Source organism: Chionomys nivalis, chromosome 2 (assembly GCF_950005125.1).
Source record: "Chionomys nivalis chromosome 2, mChiNiv1.1, whole genome shotgun sequence".
NCBI lineage: Eukaryota > Metazoa > Chordata > Mammalia > Rodentia > Cricetidae > Chionomys > Chionomys nivalis.
In genome coordinates, this window is record NC_080087.1 from 54650135 (window position 1) to 54669490 (window position 19356).

A 19356-nucleotide genomic window follows, 5' to 3' on the forward strand; every position below is an offset into this window, starting at 1 on the left:
GTATGAAATGATAGATTGGGTAGAGACTAGAGGGAGCCACAGTGCATGGCCAGCCACAGAGCTCGAAGTGAACAGCACATCAGTTATAGGGCGCTCTGCTGCGAAGGTAATCATGCTGAGGGGCTTAGGTACAGTAAATACATTTTGACCTGACGTCCTCAGTTTATAATGAGCGTATTGAGACATAGCTTAACATAGGTTGAAGAGCACCGCATGTCAGGATTTATTTATGCAGTGGTCTACTTGGTCCCCGTTGTGTAGCACAAAACAATGTACATATTCTGACATAAAAAGGATTAAGGCAGAAAGCAGGATACAGAGTTGATCCCATACATGTTTACTCAAAAGGAAACTATGTTTATATCCACCCTTAGAAGTCCCAAAAGATTGCACCACCCATTAACATGAGAGAATGTAAGGATTAAGAGGGGACAGGTGTAGTTTTAATTGTAATCTTATATACTTTTGCTAATTTTTAAATAGCAAACCATTCCTGTAATTAAAAGATAAATAAAAGTCAAAAGGGACAAAAAAGAATGCGTAAAACCTGAGCTTGCCTAGTTCATGATGCATCTCCTTGACCCTTGCTCCTGAAAGCCCTAATCCCAGGGAAGGTATCAGGGTGGCCCAGTGCTTAAGGTTTTCTGCAGGATACTGCAGCCCTGGAATATTAATGATGTGCCTAGCAGCAAGGACTCCTGGGAGGTTGCTGTGCAGACTAAATGAGATAATGCATTAAAGGCTACAGGAAAAGTGGCTGACTGCTAGCAAGGCCTCAGCACTAGCTGCTTTTGGTTTTCCTGTGATCGGAAATGGATCCTGCACGCGGCCCAGCCCTGTAGAGGAAGCTTTGCCCTCAGACCCCTCTGGCTGGCGTGGATTTTAGCCATTCAGGACAGGCATATGCAGAGTGTCATGTCAGAGCTATAACTGCACTTAATTGCCAACAAAACCACTTCAAAGAGCTGTCACCTGAGGGAGGCTGTGGGGTGGAAACCATGGCTACGTGGTTCTCCTCGGCTTTAGGAGAGCATTACTTCCTTGCCTGTTAATGAAAATATAAATAAATAATGATCACCATGCTAATGGTGTGTCTTTGCAGTTTGCAAATTAAAGCAAAAGTAACATTACTGGTCACCCTTTTCGTGTAAAAACAAAAATCTAAAGGCGATGAAAACAAGCAGTGAAATAGCCTACAGCTCCAGAAGTTGGCCTCTGTTGTTTAAGAACCCTTCCACTGAAGGTCCCCAGATGAAATTTATGATTAAGCAAGCAAATCAAGCCCACAATACAAATTTATTTGGGCAGGGCTGGAACGGTGGCTCAGAGGTTAGTTAAAAGCACTGACTGCTCATACAGAGGACCCGGGTTCAATTCCCAGCACCACATAGCAACTCACAACTGTCTGTAACTCCATTATATGGGATCTGGCTCCCTTACATGGACATACCTGCAGGCACATAAAATAATAAGTAAATAAAAGCAAAATGTTTGGGCAAAAGAAGGGACTAAATCTAATGAGCCCTTATGCTTTATACAATTTTTGTTTTCCTTATTAAGGAGGCAGAATATGACATGTGGGTAAATGTTCCCAGGCACGTGTGATTGTTTGTATGCTAGAATGCATGTACAATTAAGGCAAGGAAAAATAAACCAGATGGAAGCAATGATAAAGGAAGGAGTTGCCTTGCAGGAGCCCCAGCTGCTTACAGCTGTGGGAGTTCTTCTAACAATTTATGTTGGCCTTTTTGTTTCCTGGCTAAACCGATTGCATTTTATCATGATGTTTCTTGACAACTTGAAAATCAGATTTTATTTTCTCCCTCATAAGCTCTTTTACTACCATTCTTAATAAGGAAGAAAAATGTTGACTGTTTTCCCTGATACATGGAAAACCTCATTTAGGGCTTGGTTTACAATTCCAAGTGGTAAGAGCCCTGTGACATGCAGACCGTCTGTACTGAGGCCAAGCAGCTCACGAGACTGACAAACAGCATGCAGCGCTGGGTGCTCATTTAAGACTCTGCAAGATTTTCATTCTTGCTGTTTTCATGTTGTGCTCAGTGCTGAGGAGTTACTGCGCTAGCAAGTCACCTGTCTATCACATCACCCACCTTCCATCTCCAAGGAAACGCTCTTGATGGAATTTTAGGCACAGGAGACAAGTCTGTGGGAAGCTATTTTTGAGCAGCGATTCTCAAGTAGGTGGCTGCTGATCTGTATGCCTCCCCTTCGCACGCACACTAGTGTGGGTTTGTGTTGAAAAACAGACACCTCCAGACGCACACATCTCTCTCTGTCTCTATTTATCTTGAGCTGCAGAAGGGAACTGTATCGTATTCATCTTTGTTCACTGTGTGCCTGGAGTAGAGGGTCTCTAAATATTTGTCGAGTGAATAAAAAGAAGATTCTACCTTCTGAGGAAGAGAGAGGCCTCTAATCATTGGTAGAGCTTTCTGTGACATCAAGTATTTGAAAGGCCATCTTTAAATGTATGATGGGAAGAAAAAGAAGGGAGGAGAATGAACTTGTAAATAGAGCTCGCCCATTCATTCATCAGTTTACTTAGGAAAATTTGCCATGTTGTTTGCTGGGCACTGCATAGATAGTACAAGACACGAGGTGAGCAGACAGAAAATAAGTAGAAATAGGCACACAACATGACGAAAGCATTCATGCTATGAAGGAAATGGCCAGGGGTTGGAACGAATATTACTAGGCAGGCGGGCAGACTGGGTCTCCTTGAACAGACAGTTGAGCTGAAAGCTGAAGAATGAGAAGGTCAAAGAGGCAAGGAGACTGATGTTACTAAGGTGCCAAAAACAAGGCAGCAGGCCAGAGGAGGTGGGGCAGAGAGGGTAGCAGGCCAGGGAAGGCAGGAGCAAGGCCATGGTAAGGAATCTGTAGTCCATCCTGAGTTAGGCTACTGTTTCTGGGAAACAAAAACTCCAGCACCGAGGCCTGTACTCAACACGGAGCTAGCAAGGCCTGGTCATGCTGGTGGAACAGAAGGTTACAGCTTGAGCAATGAGGTCTGGCCATGTGGCTCAGTGGGTAAGGGTGCCAGCCACCAAGCTGACAACTTGTTTGATCCCTGGGACCCACATGCTGGAAGGAGAGGAGCAATTCTCACACATTGTCCTCTGACCTCCAGGCATACGTGTGTATGTACTTGTGCACAAAGACAAAATAAGTTAAAATGTAAAAAACAAAAAAACAAAAAAAAAAATAAAAAACTTCGGCAATTGAAATTATTTACCTAATAAACCTACTTTTAAATGTAACAACTTTCCTCTGCAACTAGCCAAATTTCCAGGAAAAAATGGCCCAAGTTCCACACACAGAAGGAAAGGCTTCATTATGGTTGACCCTTTGGTATTTAGGCTTTGTTTTGAACAAGAGGATGATACCGGGGATTATATTGTTGGTACTCTAATGTAAAAACCAACGAGGTGGGTCATTTTCATATACACTGGTGTAACTTGTTACCACAGGTGGCTGTTTCAGAACTCTGAGTTACAGCTAGTCAAACACTCGGCCCATGTGCTTAGTGATTTTAATGATACGATTTGTTGCTAGGCGACACAAACATGTTGTGCAGGGAGATAATCTGCTCGAAATCATCTGACCTTGATTCAAAGGCTTTTGATTAACAGCACTAACATCCACCTTCTGGAAAAGGAACACACCCTATGATTAGAGCCTGCTAGTCCTTTTAAAGCAAATAAAATGTTATTAGCCATTCACTAATGGATATGGGGAACAAAAATGGCTCTGAAGAGTGAAAACTTCACTTGAGTTTACTTTCAGCATCTCCCTTGAAAAAGCTTTCAAGGCCCTGGCAGTTTCTCCTCTTTGACCTTGTCTTTCTCATTTCTGGAGGGCAAAACTGATTCAGAGAAAGGGGAGGGGGAGGAGAAGGAGGAAGAAGAGGAGGAGGAGGAGAAGCAGGCAGCTAGCAAACCAAGACTTAAGCAAGCAGGCTGTGCAGTCCAAAATGGGTCCTTTGTAACTATTCCTCATTTACCGAGTGTTGCCTAAGGAGCTGTGGGATGCTTGGTGAATGATGCCCAAACCCCCATTCACCCTGTTCTTATAAACCCTTCCTAGTGATGAGGAAACTAAAACAGAGAGAGAGAGAGAGAGAGAGAGAGAGAGAGAGAGAGAGAGAGAAGGTAGCTCAGCTAGAGGCTAACTCCCTGAGGCGATAAGAGCCATGTAGAAGATGATCTGTGAAGATCTAAGGCAAACTCTTTCTGTGTGGAGATGGTAAGCTCAGATCCCAGAGGTGGGGACCAGCTTGGAGTATTCAAGATGAAAGTAGGCCAAGAAAGCCCGTGATGGTGTTGTGGGAGATGAGATCAAGCACAGGGACCTGGTCATGCAGGCTGAATCTTGGTGCACTAGATGCAGGGGGATTGCAGGCGCAGCTGTTTCTAAAGCCATGCAAAGGTACTCTAAAGGGAGCCAGGCTCCTGCCTGTGACGTGATGACAGGACCACCTTTTCTCCTGTTTTAGCCTGAGTAGCAGTGGTGACCTGCCAGGCTGCCCTGCAATCCCCACTGGCAAGCTAGACCTCTTGGGATTTATGTGACCCACTCTAGAAGGCTGTCGAAGCAAAGCCTTAGTGGTGGGCCTTGTCCTAGACCACAAAAGGCTCCGTGGCCTTCTCTCCCCATTCTTAGATCTCCCCTCCAAGTCCTGCTTTCCTTTGTCGGCCCCAAGCAGGGACGGGCCCAGGCAAATCCTTTTCATCTCCTCGACTGCTCTTTTTCCTCAAACCTTCTGTTTGCAATGATCAGGGCTTAACAATAGAGGACAAGGGTCATGTGTCAAAGCCAGTACATGGCCTATGTTGGAGGTACATGGTCACTTTTTCAAGAGGAAGAATGGTAGGAAGGATACAGCTGATAGAAGGGTCAAGGCAAACAATGAAATGGCTCCAGGGAGTTTGCCCAGACCTGAGAGACTAGCCTGAGTTAATTGCCAGGGTCATCCAATGTAGCATGAGTAATAAAACCCAGAGACAGATATTGGGGTTCAACCTGAAGGTCAGAAAAGCAAAGCAGCCAGCCACTGGCTCTCACCTCTACCTCAGTCTGAAATGGCAACCCTGCCTCTAGGAATCTCAGAATGAGACTGTGTCTGAGACCTATCTCCTCTCATATTCCTCTCCAGGGCTGGGATTAAAGGCATGCACCACTACCGCCCGGTTTCTATGGCGAACTAGTGTGGCTACTGGGATTAATGGTGTCTGCCTCCACTGCCTGGTCTGTAAGGCTGACCAGTGGGGCTCTTTTACTCTCTGATCTTCAGGCAAGCTTTATTTATTAAAATACAAATGAAATCACTACAATCCACCCAGGGTTCTGAGTCCAGACGTGGGGACCTGGAGATAGCCACACTAGTAAACACACATATTAGTTGTTTGCTCTTCAGTGCTTGAGGTTGTCATTCCCCAAAGATTCCTTAAAACTGTTCCGACTGCAGACAAAACTCAGGACAGTGCCATCCTCCCTATTCTGCTATTTCACCCGGGCAATGAGGTCAAGAGCAGCAACCTGACCATTCAGAGTGAATCCTAACTGCAATAGAGTTAGGTCACTTTCTTGCTTTTTTTACTATTTTATTTCTCTGTGTCTCCCTCAAATATGCTACCCTGGCAGACAAACAGAACTATGACTTCCATAAATTGGGCAAGGATTTAAAACCAATGATAATTTTTTTAATCAAAATTGTTTTTGCACTAAACATCATGCTTCTGTCCTAAGTAGAGGTGACAGCTTGAATCATGAAGCGGCTCGTGGCTCCTCTTTTGGAGCTTAACGCTTGGTCCTCTCCTGTCCCCATGCACCTCTTGGGTTTCCCAAAGGTAGCCCTCTAGGTCGGGGTAATGCTCCTGCATCCTCCTCTCTCACCCCACTGGGTCCTTGCACCCCTCCTCCACACCTCTTTTTAAAGGTTTTATTGATGAATATGTGTGTGGGTCTGTCCCACAAGCACACTAAAGGCTATGGGAGGGTGCTGGATCTTCTGGAGCTGCAGTTACAGGTCACTGCTAGCTGCCTGACATGGGCACTGGGAACTAAACTCCAGTCCTCTAGAAGAACAAGAAGTCCTCTTAACTGCTGAGCCATCTCTGGGCCCGTGTTTTTCTTCTACCTGGTCAGCTGAGCTGCCTTCTCTTGGGGCTCTGTTACCCTGGGGCTTCCTTGGACCAACTTCCTCCCAAGTTATGCATTGACATCAGTCCCTGCTCTTTAAAAAATGATTGATTACTATTAATAATAAAAACAATCAATTAATGAGCATGTATGTGTGTGCCTATGCATATACATGTAGAGGCCAGAGGTACATGCCAGACGTCCTCCTTAATCACTCTCCACCTTATCTTTGGAGAGAGGGCTGTCACTGAACCAGGAGCCCACTAACTCAGACTGGCTTGCCAGTGAGCCCCAACGATTCTCCTGTCTCTGCCTCCCTGGCACTGAGCATGTGCTGCCCCATGCCCAGTTACATGTATGTGGGTGCTGGAAGCTTGAACTCAGGTCCTCAAACTTAGGCAGCAAATACCTTGTTGATTGAGCCCTTTCCCCAGTGTCTTGGGGCCAAGTGCCCATGGCTATAACAAGAGAGAATGTGAAGTTAAAGGTGTTGCTGGCTCCTTCCCGGAGAATGAGCCACGGCTTCACTCATTTACTTCTTCCTAAGAGGAAGCAGTGTGTGTGTCCATCTGTGTCCACCTAGTAGCATTGGGAAAGAATAGTAATTTTTTTTTTGGATCAGGGAGAGGCAGGATCTCAGTATACAGACTAGGGTGGTCTTGAACTCACATGAGATCTGCCTCCCTCTGCCTTCTAGTCTGAGATTAAAGGCATGCAGTACCACATCCAGTCCAGCACAGTAATATATATATATATATATATATATATATATATATATATATATATATATTTTTTTTTTTTTTTTGGTTTCTTGAGACAGGGTTTCTCTGTAGCTTTGGAGTCTGTCCTGGAACTAGCTCTTGTAGACCAAGCTGGTTTTGAACTCACAGAGATTCACCTGCCTCTACCTCCCAAGTGCTGGGATTAAAGACATGTGCCACCATCGCCTGGCCCAGCACAGTAATCTTAAATCTATCACAAGGATAATTTCTCTTAGCCCTGGGGAATTATGGTAGGAATAGTGGTGTGACTGAGGCTCTTCAGGGAAGGATTATCCTAAGTATCTTATTAAAACAGGACTTAAAAAATTCTTTGAGTTTTCTAATTAGAATGTCAAATGTAATTTCACAGATGTTTTTACATTGAAAAAAAACACGTATCAATTTCATGAATATTGTGAACTAATTACTTGTACAGAATATGACAAATACATGGAGGTAGGTTGATATTTGGACCCTCCGTTGCTATCAAAAGAAAACTGTTCAATGAACATGCAGGGCCTTACACTTGGAGGAGCCGAAGTCAACCTTCTCTGCTATTCCCCTGTTCTCCCACAGATGCTCAAGGCTACACTCCAGCAGCCTACCAGCAAGTCATCCAGCCTGCGCTGCCTGGGCAGGCCCTTGCTGGGGCAAGGGGGAGAGGCCTGCATCCTGTGCAGAAAGTCATGCTGAATTACCCCAGCCCCCAGGACCAAGGAGAGAGGCTTGCCCAGAGAGACTTCTCTTTCCCGAGGCTCCCAAGGTATGAGTATGGCAAGATCCATCCCCACACATCCTGACAGGAGGAAGAGTGTCAATGTAACAGAGACACAAGGAGAGTCTGCAGGCCTGCCACCTAGGTCCACGCAGCTGCACCGTGAAATACCCAGTATAAACTTTTCAGGGCCAAACACAAGAGAAAGTGGTGGACAAGGCTCTCTCAGCACCATCACATCTGGCATCTAGTTATTTTCTCTTGCAATAAAACCATCTATACGAGTTGATCCCTTCTATGCTTCTGCCAGAAAAATAATGTGTTTTTTTCAAAACTGTCTAAACCTTTGCTTTGGTCCATTTTCCACTGCTGTAACAAGGTGTTTGAAACTGAATACTTGATAAACAAAAAATATTTCATTAGCTCAAAGTTCCAAGATAAGAGGCCCCTCTTGGCTATGTCACCTTCACGGCAGATAGCATCATGGCAGGAGTATGAGGTAGAGGGTAAGAGAATGGTATGATGAAGGAGACCAATGAAGAAGCCAGGCTTTCCCCTTCCTTTAAAAATTTATTATTATTATTGTTATTATTATTATTATTATTTTGAGTCATGGTTTTTCTGTGTAGCATTGGAGCCTGTCCTGGAACTTGCTCTGTGGACCAGACTGGTCTCGAACTCACAGAGATCCACCTGCCTCTGCCTTCTTAGTGCTGGGGTGCATCACCACTGCCTGACAATTTTTTTTCATACAGGTTCTAACAATGTAGTTCAACCTGGCTTCAGACTCACTATGTTGCCCTTGCCGGTTTCAAACTTGTTATCCCCCTGAGTCAGCCTTCCAAACAGTATGGGCTACTGTGATTTTTTTTTTTTGGGGGGGGGGGTGTTCTCTGTACTTTGGAGCCTGTCCTGGAACTAGCTCTTATAGACCAGGCTGGTTTCAAACTCACAGAGATCCCCCTGCCTCTGTCTCCCGAGTGCTGAGATTAAAGGTGTGTGCCATCACCGCCCGGCTGTGTACTTGTTCTTTTATTACAGTTCTCACTAGATCTGACCAAGATCACATGAGATACCCTGGAGTCAAGCCGACCTGAAAGGTTCCTCAGTTCTTTCCAGTATGCCGCCACACTAAGGGCCAAGCCCCAGTCAGCCCACACTCAGGGCGCAGACTCACACTAAGGGCCAAGCCCCAGTCAGCCCACACTTGGGGTGCAGGCTCACTCTGTACTTGAGTGGTCCCTGACTAGTTTTTCTCCTTACTGTTTTTATTCTTAAAATGTTTTGTCAAGTTTACCTTTTCTATCAATTTGTGTATCTAGAATACAGAGGAACAAGTGGAGTTTCCCGTTTTAGAACAAAATTGGAAAGAAAGTAAATAAAATGTTGGCTTCTTTTCAAGTGCAACTTTCATATAACACTCAAAAGTAAACCTGTGTTCTGTTTTATAGAACAGAATCACATATGAAAATCCTATTAAAGTGGATTTTTTGAAGATAAAAGAAATTGGCAATTAGTTCAGAAATTTTATTCAAAGGAAAAAAAAGCCAATCTTATTAAGATTGACAAGCAAGGCCTAAGCCTGCTTCCCTTCACTGCAAGGTCCACAAGTCTCTGGAGTTCCTTCTAGATAGACCCTTCATCCTCCTAATTACACAAAATTTAAATAAGGGACTTAAATGTGATTTTATAACAAGACACACCCTTACAAAGAAATGTATAACATTTCAAGAAACCATACAAAACGTTAAGTATTTTTATCAAATATATTTGGTGTTGAATAAGGGATACAATCATAATTTTTAAGGTAAACAAAAATTCATTTCTCATAAAAATTCATTTCTTTCAATAACTCACAAATAAAGACACAGCTGGGTTAGAGCGGCCACTTTAACACACACTTGCATAGCCTAGTCTCTTCGTACCTCAGTGATCTTCTAGATTGCTAGAAAGGCCACTCTCAAGCCTGCAGCTTCACTTAGGGTTTTACACTTTAAAAATTTTTTATTGTTATCTGAGCTATTGAGTCTCACTTATTAACCCAAGCTATCCTAGAACTCACAAGCCTAGGATAGCCTCTACTTCCTAGCAATGCTCTGTGTTAGAGATTACAGATATGAATCACAATACCTGAAAACCATTTAGATTTATAGGAAAGTTGAAAGTTATTGTATAGCAAATGTTTCTATAGTATCAATTAAACCTGTCCCAGTATCCTTGAGTTATCATTTTAGGATGTGGAGAATGTTCAGCTAAGAAGATAATTCTCCTTCCACTGATTAGAAGGAGAATGTTGATACCAGAAGTTTGCTCTCATGATACTATTTTTATGTAAACATTATTGTCTTAGTTATGGTCACTATTGCTGTGATGAAACACCATGACCAAAGCAACTTGGGGAGGACAGGGGTTGTTTGGCTTATGCTTCCATAGCACTGAAAATCAGGATAGGATCTCAAACAGGGCAGGAACCTGGAGGAGCTGGTGCAGAGGCCATGGAGGGATGCTGCTTATTGGCTTGCTCCTTGTGGTTTGCTCAGCTGCTTTCTTATAGAACCCAGGACCACCAGCCCAGGGATGGCACCATCCACAATAGCTAGGCTTTCCCCCATCAATCACTAATTAAGAAAATGCCTTGCAAGCTTGCCTACAGCCAGAACTTGTGGGGCATGTTCTCAATTGTGGCTCCCTCCTTTCAGTAACTCTAGTTTGTGTCAAGTTGACCTAAAACTAGCCAGTATAATTATCAAGGTCTTAGTATTTCTTTATCAAATGAGTAATCATCTTTTATAACAATGAAGCTACTTTATGTCTAAAAAGATTTAATATAAATAATAAAGAACTGAATATCAGTTGAAGGTATATTTTTAGAGGCCTCATTTGCTCACTATTTATGAAAAACATAGAATATGAATTCCCTAAATATTCTAATTTTAGAAATATAGTTGAGATTTTATAATTTTTTTAAAAAAATGTTTTACTTAAATCATATTACATAAGACTTTAAGAACTTTGAAATTACTTTTGGGTAATTTAAGCAAAATTTTAAGCAAAAATATTAAAATTAGACAAATATACAGACTTATAACATCAAAAATTTTATGATATGAAACAATGACACCCATGGTCCCATTACCCTGATTTTATCATACTGCCATATTTGCCCCCTACCAGTTAGAAGTTACAGAAGTACACTGTCGGTGTACTAAGTTTTAACTCTTCACTTACTTTCCTGTGTGTACGCACACTTGCATGCATAGCACCCACAAGGACAGAGCACACATGGCGATGATTCTCTCCTTCTACCACACAGGTCCCTGGGATCAACCCAGGTCACCAGCCCTGGCAGCAAGTGCCTTGAGAGCTGAGCTCTCACCTGCCCACTCAGCCATTTTAGGCAGAGGGGACTTAACTTAGGGAACCGTGTGCTGATAGAACTGGAGGCCAGAGGAGGCTCAGAGAAGGACCCAGAGTGGAACCGCCAAGAGGCTGCCCCTCCTCCCTCCAGCACGCTGCAACTGATGCAGAAGTTAGGGCCACATGTACCTGCTAAGTGTTTCAGTGGCAAAAGAGAGATGCCGCACCTTGTTCTTGACACCCAGGGACACTGGATGCTTCTGCAGAACACACACACCTGTGACTGTTTGCCAGGAGAAAGCAGAGTGGCAGAGACAAGACTGGCATTTCCTTGGTTTTCTAAAGCTCACTGGCATTCCCTTGGTTTTTTAAAGCCATTGTTTACCCTCAGCCCAATGCTCACAGGGACGCTGCTGGGCAAAGTCACAATAGACTCCACGTCACCAGGTGGATCGTTCACTTACAGAGTTTAAAAGAAATACTTTTAAACCTGCATGGCTTTAAGAAAAAAACAAATTTTGAAACATAAGCAGTGATATCTATCATGAGCTCAGGGTTGTGTCTCTTTACTCTGAATGCCTTTCATATCAGCCTTCTGATATCTATCATGAGCTCAGATTGTGTCTCTTTACTCTGAATGCCTTTCATATCAGCCTTCTACCACCCATCACATTACTTTGTTTTGCTGGTGACCTTGTCTGACCCGTACACGGAATTTATTTTCCCAATTAGACAGACCTTGAATGGAGAAATCAAATCCTGCTTCCCTCTTTTGACCCCTAGCACAGGTCCTCACATATGGCAGCCAGCTGGCTTGTTTATAGAGGAAACTCCACGGGACTCCTCTTCCTTCTGTGTCAGATATGAAATGGAGGCAGAGGGGAGAGATCATGAGTTGGTATGGTCCCCAGTTTGTAACGTCTGTCTCCCCAAACTTTGCCTTTGTAATGAAAATAAAAATTTGTGTAAACGTATTCCCTTGCAGGGACCAGCTCTATCACCCACCACCGAATGGAGCTGGAGAACCTGAGGCGTCCTTGGAACATCCTGCAGAGCTGAGACCACAGGGTCCCCAGGCTCCATCCCCAGCTGCTGTGCCTAGACCCCCTAGCAACCCCCTAGCCCGAGGAACTCTAAAAACCAGCAATTTGCCAGAGGAATTACGTAAGTTGTTTGCAACATGGATTCTTCTTGTCAGGTTTTATGCTTTGAGAGTTGGCATAGTCACTCATCCATAATCTCAGTTATATTTTACATATACAGAAAAATTTACCTTTTCTTTTTTGCTTTAAAAAAAACCCAGCTATTTTTTAATGTTTTTAATGATCCTAACCTCACAAGCAATGCTCCCCAACTGCTTACCCCGGGATTTTCCTTAACACATAGAAAACAACAAACACCCCTTCCCATATTTCTTTGCTCTTCTAAATGACGCTTTTCAGGGGTGTGCCCCGTGCAGATGAATTGGGTGCTCATGTGGCCCCGGGTAGATGGATTGGATGCTCATGAGGCCGTAAATTAGCAGTAGCTATCAAGAATAAGGTCACTTTCTGTAGGAGTGAGCAGTCTTATTTAGAAAAAGAAAAAGGAAAAAAAAAAAACCATCTTACATTCTATACTGCTTCACATCCCAATGCAAACCAAGCCTTTTAGCTAAGGAAATATTCTGTTCAGTGTCAGGTGATGATTCATTTTCCACATTCTGCTGCTAGATCCAGAAATGTTGAAATATTATCAAAATGTTCTGAGAGTAAGGCCAGCTAGGATTCTTAGTTCCAAAAATCTTAAGAAATCAGTCACTACTTATAAATTATTTTGCTAGAGAGGCTCACTCTGTTCAGATCCGGGACATTCACAACCCCACTGGAGGCCTTTGCTTTGCTAATTGCTTCTGTTGAGTCTCTACTCCTAGTCCCTTTCAGCTCCAAAAGACTCCTATGACAGTGAGCCCCACGGTTTTCAGGCAAAAAATCTGAACCTTCAAAATCTTATACACTTTATTCAGAAAACTGCCTGATTGGAGAGACATGGTCTTACATGGTGTATGGTCTCAATATTCTGCCTGTATTACACTTTAGGAAAGGGGTCCTAAGATTAGCTCATATGGAGGTAACAAAGAATCACGTGCTACCTGTATGCCTAGCTGCATGGTCACCCCCACCATCATACCCTGCACACACTTCCATTTGGGAGGCGTGTTTCTGTTTGGAAGAGTCTAAGCACAGGTGAATGCATACAGACTCATCTTCTGCATCTTCCTTCTTTATCCACTGCCTTGGAATTTTCTGAGACTTAACTGATTCATTCTAGACTAAAAGGAAACATGTACAGATTATCTGTCTACCACATTAAACTGCTAGCCAAGTAATTTTCCCAACGCTTTGGCCTAAGAAAACAGCAGTTCTGGCTGAGCAGGGTGAGCTTGTCAGAACAGCTGTGTCTATGGCTCAGCGCTGGCTTGGGAGGAGAGAGGAAGCCTGTGATGCTGGACCGCCCCGCGGCAGTGTCTCCCTTTAAACGCTGAAGTTGCCCTCATGTTTCTGATCTGGGCATCGGTCTGCTCCTACTTCCTGACCTTTCTCCAAAAAGGAATCGACTGGGGGAGAGCACGGAAACGCTTTCTCAGTCACCCCCTACTTGGTCTTGTCAGACAAGAGTTCAGGGCAGCAGAGAGCATCATGAGATCAAAAGCAGATGCTGCTGGGTGGCCCCTCAGCAAGCCTTAGCTTCTTAGCCTGCTGTGAGAGCATTTTCCTTGGGCATGGGGCCAAGTGTGTCTCTAAGAAGCAAGGCAGTCGCCTGAGCTGGGAGGACTCACAGGCTGTGGGTGGCAGACTTTTTAACATCTCATGTGGTGTTCCAGAGGACCTCTGCGGTGGCCTCAGCCTGCCAGGACTCTCCTCGGTCCCTGACGTCTTCTGTTCACTCTGAATGGCATGCACTGTCTTGGACAGGCCCCAGCCCTTGTCACAGAGGTCAGCAAACCACACCACTGCAGACATAAGCCCTCAGATCACCCTCCAACACAAGGGTCAGCACAAACCACTTACAGGTTCTGTGTGCAACTGAATAACTTGATTAGCTTCAACAGTTCTGAAATTTCTCTCTTAGGCAAAGTCTTTATCACTTATTCTATGGACACAGCCATGGAGGTGGTGAGATTTGTGAACTTTTTGTTGGTGAATGGCTTCCAAACTGCAGTAAGTATTTTATTCAAAGAGAAAACTGAACAGTTCGGTTGGACACAGTAGTGATGATGATGATGATAAAGTACAAATAGGTGATTTTTTTTATTTATGTGATCATGAGCTAAATGCTTATGGAACTGTATAATTGTTTTCTGGGTACCTAGTTATTTATTTGGTGCTGGGAGTCAAGCCCAGGGCCTCACTCAAACTAGACAAGTATTCTACCACATTTTAAACCACCCAAAGTCTCCAGCACTTTTCCTCCAAAATGTCCATAATAGTGCTAATTCCAGCCTTTGGTCCTGCTGGTCCTAGCTGAAGAAAGGCCTGACTTTTGCTACACTCTCTGCCTTTGCCCTTTCTCACCAGCCATAGCCACCAAAGTGCCTCCTGTGGTCCAGGAAGCTGCAAGCTCAGCAAGGTAGTTTTTTTTTCCACACCAAACCCTCTGCTCTGTACTAGATTTTGAGGTTTGAAGTAGAACCCTGGGCCCCCACTGCACACAGCTGCCCTTGGAGGGAAGTTTCTGGACAGGGAAGACATGGTCTAGTCTCCGTCTAGGAGAGAAGACCCTGCTTCACCCCTGCAGGTCCGTTGTGATTTGGGGCCCAAAATTCTCAAGCGCATAATCTTTCTGTCTCCCTGCCAATCCCTGAAACAACACAGCTTAAAGCCATGTACATTCTTCCTTAGGATAAACAAAATACCACAGGTTGCGACTCAAGAGGACTGGTTTTCCTCAAACATTAAGAGTACTTCCTTCCCAGAAGCCTCTCCTCGGCATTCAGTAGCAGTGAATTCCACAGGGCAGCGAGGATGAGAGACCTGCAGATACTGGAGGCTAAAGAGGAACACTTACAAACTGAAGACTAAAGAGTGGCTTAGCGTTGTTTAGTTGTTTTTATTTGAATTTTTTTCCTATAATACTCCCTAAAAATAGAAGTGTCTATTTTTTTAAAGATGCCTACAATTTATGTAATTCAACTTCACAACTCTATAGATTAACATATCGCTTTCTCATTTTCAAACTAGGACAGTGCTGTGGCAACTGTGATATAAAAATCAAACTGTGAGACCTGAGGCAACGCATAAGAGCATACTACTTTTCTCTTTCCAAATATAAACATGCAGATTGACTGCCTCTGGGGAACAGCCAGGACATTAACCTTAGACGAGCCCTGTGCAGGGCAGTTCAGGGATTTAAATGTGCCCTTGACCCTTAGCCTCTGAAAGCCTGTGCTTGTGAACAGCTATGGGTCACAATCTACATCGGGATGCTCTCAGTGAAATCAAACAATGAGTAATTGAAGGAGAGTTTAATTTTAAAAAGCCAGCATAAAGGTTCAGGTAGGTTTTAGGAAATCTTAGGGAAGAGTGTCCTGTCCTGCCACTAGCAGGGCACTAATGGAGCCTGGACCTGAAGAAGGCGGCTGTGTAAGTCAGCCGGAAGACACTCTAGATAGGGTGCTTAGGCAGAAGCTCATTTTCGGCAGTTCTGGAGGCTGGAAGGCCAAGAACACGGCTGAAACCAGGTTGGTTTCATCCGGGATCATTCCGCTTGACTTGAGAGGGCCATCCTCTCTGTTCTCACATGGTCCCTCTTTTGTGTATGCACAGACCTGTGTACTAATTCTTTCTTCTTCCATAAACTCCCATCCTATGGGAGTGGGGCTCACCCAGCACCTCATTTTTCCCGAGTTATCTTCTCAGAGGCCCTATCTCCAAATCCAGTCACATGAGGTTATGAGAAAGTTTTTAAATTCATTTTTATTTTATTTTTTGAGATAGGATCTCACTTTATAGTCCATGCTGACAATCCCCCTATGTCAGCCTCCTTACGAGTGTAAGCCACCACTTCCAGTTGATGTGCATTTTAGGTACATAATTAGCTCCTAACAGCAGCAGTGTGTAAAACTTGTCATACGGTTGCAGTAGACTCTGATGGACATCTAGAGAGGCGGACACTGCCCAGAATGTCTGTCTCTGTAGCAGGGAACAACTTCTGTATCAGATAGTAATGGCCATTTATGGCATGTTAACATCATGTCTGGCATTACACTGTGTGTCTTTTCTATGTTGCCATTAAATCCTCATAACCAACAGAGCCAGGAGTAGAACCCAGGCTGCCCATTCGTAGTGTGAAATGGAAATGGACTCTGGCTCCATCGCATACTGGTTCAGGCTTTGGCCAGAACAGACATTATCATCTTGGGTTTTGTTTTCACTTTTTGAGACATTTTTCAGTGTAGACCTGATTAGCTACAAACCCTCAAATTCCTAATTCAGCTCCCTGAACTCTGGAATAGCAGGCACATGGACGCTAACATATAAATCAAGCTGAGCTTGGTGGTGCATTTTTGGTTCCAGCAGTCCCGAGGCAGACACAGGTGGATTTCTGTGAGTTCAAGGTCAGCCTGGTCTACCTAGCAAGTTCCAGGCCAGCTAGAACAACAGTGAGACCCTGTCTTTAAAAAAAAACAAAAACATCCAAACGAAAGCTATTCCATTTTTAAAATGCTCTATCAGTAAAGGAATACATCCCAATTTTATATGAAGTACTCTATAGGGGTGATAGTTAAGCAAACACATAATCTCTTTCTATGGAGAACGTAGATGCAGGATAGGAAGATGAAGAGGTCATAAATGAGACACTGAGTAAACGAAAGATATTATAATGTGTTTGCTACTAGTGGTCAAAATGGGTGAGAGCTGGGTGATGGGAAGGGGAAGTCACTGTGACTTAGAGAGCAGAGGGGCGTATGCTGTGCAGGCAGGGTGTGAGGGAACGAAGGTGGCAATGAAGTAGACAGGCATGTGGGGAGACAGTAGCTGGCTCGGGATGCTTGATGACTAGTGAGACTCGGTCAGTTCTAAACAGCAGGGTAACACCAGGATAATCACTAGGGGGGCAGCGAGGCTAATCAAATAACCTTCCCCAAAGACCTCCTGATGGCACCTATATTATATGTTCCCTCCTCCGATCAGGATTGCCATGTACACGGAACAGACACAGACACACACATATACACATACATACACACACACACACCCCGGAGGGAGAGATGTAGACCAATAAGAGATAGATTAGATAGGAGAGAGAGACTGAGATTTGGGCCTTCTATAAAACAAATGATTTGATTTTTCTGCACTTCTAATACCTAAAGGAGTATTACCTAATAATAATAATCTGAGTCTTATCAGAGTTCTCCTTGACTTTCATCCTTAACCCCTCCTGACCAGCTCAGCAATTGTTTTTGTGACTGTTCTTCGGATTTTTACAGTCCTTTTGAAACGTGTACTGAAGCTGGACATAATACTCTAATCATGACCGACACACACAGGCCATACACCACAGCTGTGTCTCGGCATTTGCACACTAGAGATGCACTAAAGTTTCAGAATCTGCCTACAATTTTTCAAATTACAGATACATAGCTGTACTATTTCTGCCTTCCTGGCTTATATCCAATTTAGCGATACACTGTGTCCTTCAGATTTTTGACCATATAATTATAATAGTTGCAGACACATTTTGATATGAACCACTATATCCTAATTATGGATATTATAAACTTAAATGTCTGCGGATGGTGAAATAGGGTGAATGTCATGAAACTTGTGTCTCATTGTTTGGACTCATGTATTCCTCTCCCTATTCAGAGCCCGAGTTAAGGTTCTAGACATGTGTAGTTTCTTGTGTTTTCTTGAGCTCTGCACCCAGGGAAAGCTCTCATCAAGAACCCTTTCTCTCATCCTTTTTCTTGTAGATTGACATATTTGAGGATAGAATCCGGGGTATTGATATTATTAAATGGATGGAGCGCTACCTTCGAGATGTAAGTATATTTCTAAATTCTGAGGATGTGTGCTGCTGAGAAAAACAATTAGCATGGGAAGCTATTTCACAAGGAAAACCCTGATACTCTCCTAAAGTCTGAGCCTGAGGAAGTCTGACAAAGCCTCTCTTGTTGGAAGCTATGCAAAGACTTGGAAAGGAAGGATGGGGTCACTCTCCTGGACACGCAGAGGCAGGAAATAACGGTCAAACCAGACACAGGTGGTTGATAACAATCAGTGCAAACAATTTCTAGACCAGAATAGGAAAGGAGGAAATGAAGGCGCGGGGGCGGGTGGTGGGGGCCGAATCCAGTTGAATTTGGGGCCTTTCCAAGTGTTTGTAGGCCTGGGCTAAAGGGTTTCTGGGCAGACTTGCAAGCTATGCAGCATGGCACCCCAGGGCACCCACTTGCAGCCTTGTGATTCGTGTTCCACAGACAGAATCTATACTAGCCACTGGGACACCTTGTGCTTTAACAAGTAGGAATTGATTGCTGCCAGCATGTCCAGGGCCGGGCTCTTCTTTGGGCAGGAGTGGGTGGGGGTGGGAGCCTTAGCAGGCCAGGGTTTGCTTTCCTTTTGTCTGCAGCCTGGTGTTTGCTTTGTGCTGAAGGGTCTGCTCCTACTGACTGTGCTAATGTGCACGGGGAAAGCAGGGCAGTGGAGGAGCAGAGTGACTGACAGCTCACATCAGGCTGCAGGGAGGAAGGGTACTTTTCTGCGCGGTGCCAGTGCCTCTCTGCCTCCATGCAGATTCAGTGATTTAGGCTTTCACTAGCCGTATATTAGTGAGGGCTGTGGAAGACGGGAGACTCCCTCTCGGAGCCTTTGCTCTGTGTGTTTGTAGGGTTCTGGGCATGGAGGCAATGGGAAGGAGTGCAGATGAGTGCATGCCTGGGTGGGGGCTGGTGCCTTTGCTTTCAGAGAGAGAGGGACTGGCCCTGTACCCACCAGCAGGTCAGGGACGGCTTATGGTCCTGCTGGCCACTTTCCAGCTGGTCTTCACCAAATGAACCACACTTCCCACTTCCATAAACATGCTTTTCTCCTTCTCATTAACAGAAGACAGTGATGATAATTGTAGCAATCAGCCCCAAATACAAACAGGATGTGGAAGGCGCTGAGTCGCAGCTGGACGACGATGAGCACGGCTTACATACTAAGTACATTCACCGAATGGTGAGTGGGGAGACCATGGTGCCTGCTACCCTCTGGAACAGGCACCTTCTCCGGGGAGGATGCTTTTCACCCATGGTGGCAGGATGTTAGGGGGAGACTCTCTGGCCTCCCATGTCAGGAGACGTTATTGGTAATGGCTCTGTATACTGTGAGA

General features: G+C 44.3%; 1 protein-coding gene across 2 annotated transcripts in view; it reads left to right on the forward strand.

Annotated features, from left to right (window-relative positions):
* The window catches only part of Traf3ip2 (TRAF3 interacting protein 2), a 42582-nt gene that overhangs the window by 16095 nt on the left and 7131 nt on the right, over positions 1–19356 (forward strand). For both annotated transcript variants that reach the window (XM_057762657.1, XM_057762658.1), the window contains 5 exons: positions 7503–7689; positions 11984–12162; positions 14110–14198; positions 17954–18022; positions 19086–19202. In XM_057762657.1, the coding sequence (XP_057618640.1) occupies positions 7503–7689; positions 11984–12162; positions 14110–14198; positions 17954–18022; positions 19086–19202 (641 nt within the window). The remainder of the gene's footprint in view (positions 1–7502; positions 7690–11983; positions 12163–14109; positions 14199–17953; positions 18023–19085; positions 19203–19356) is intronic.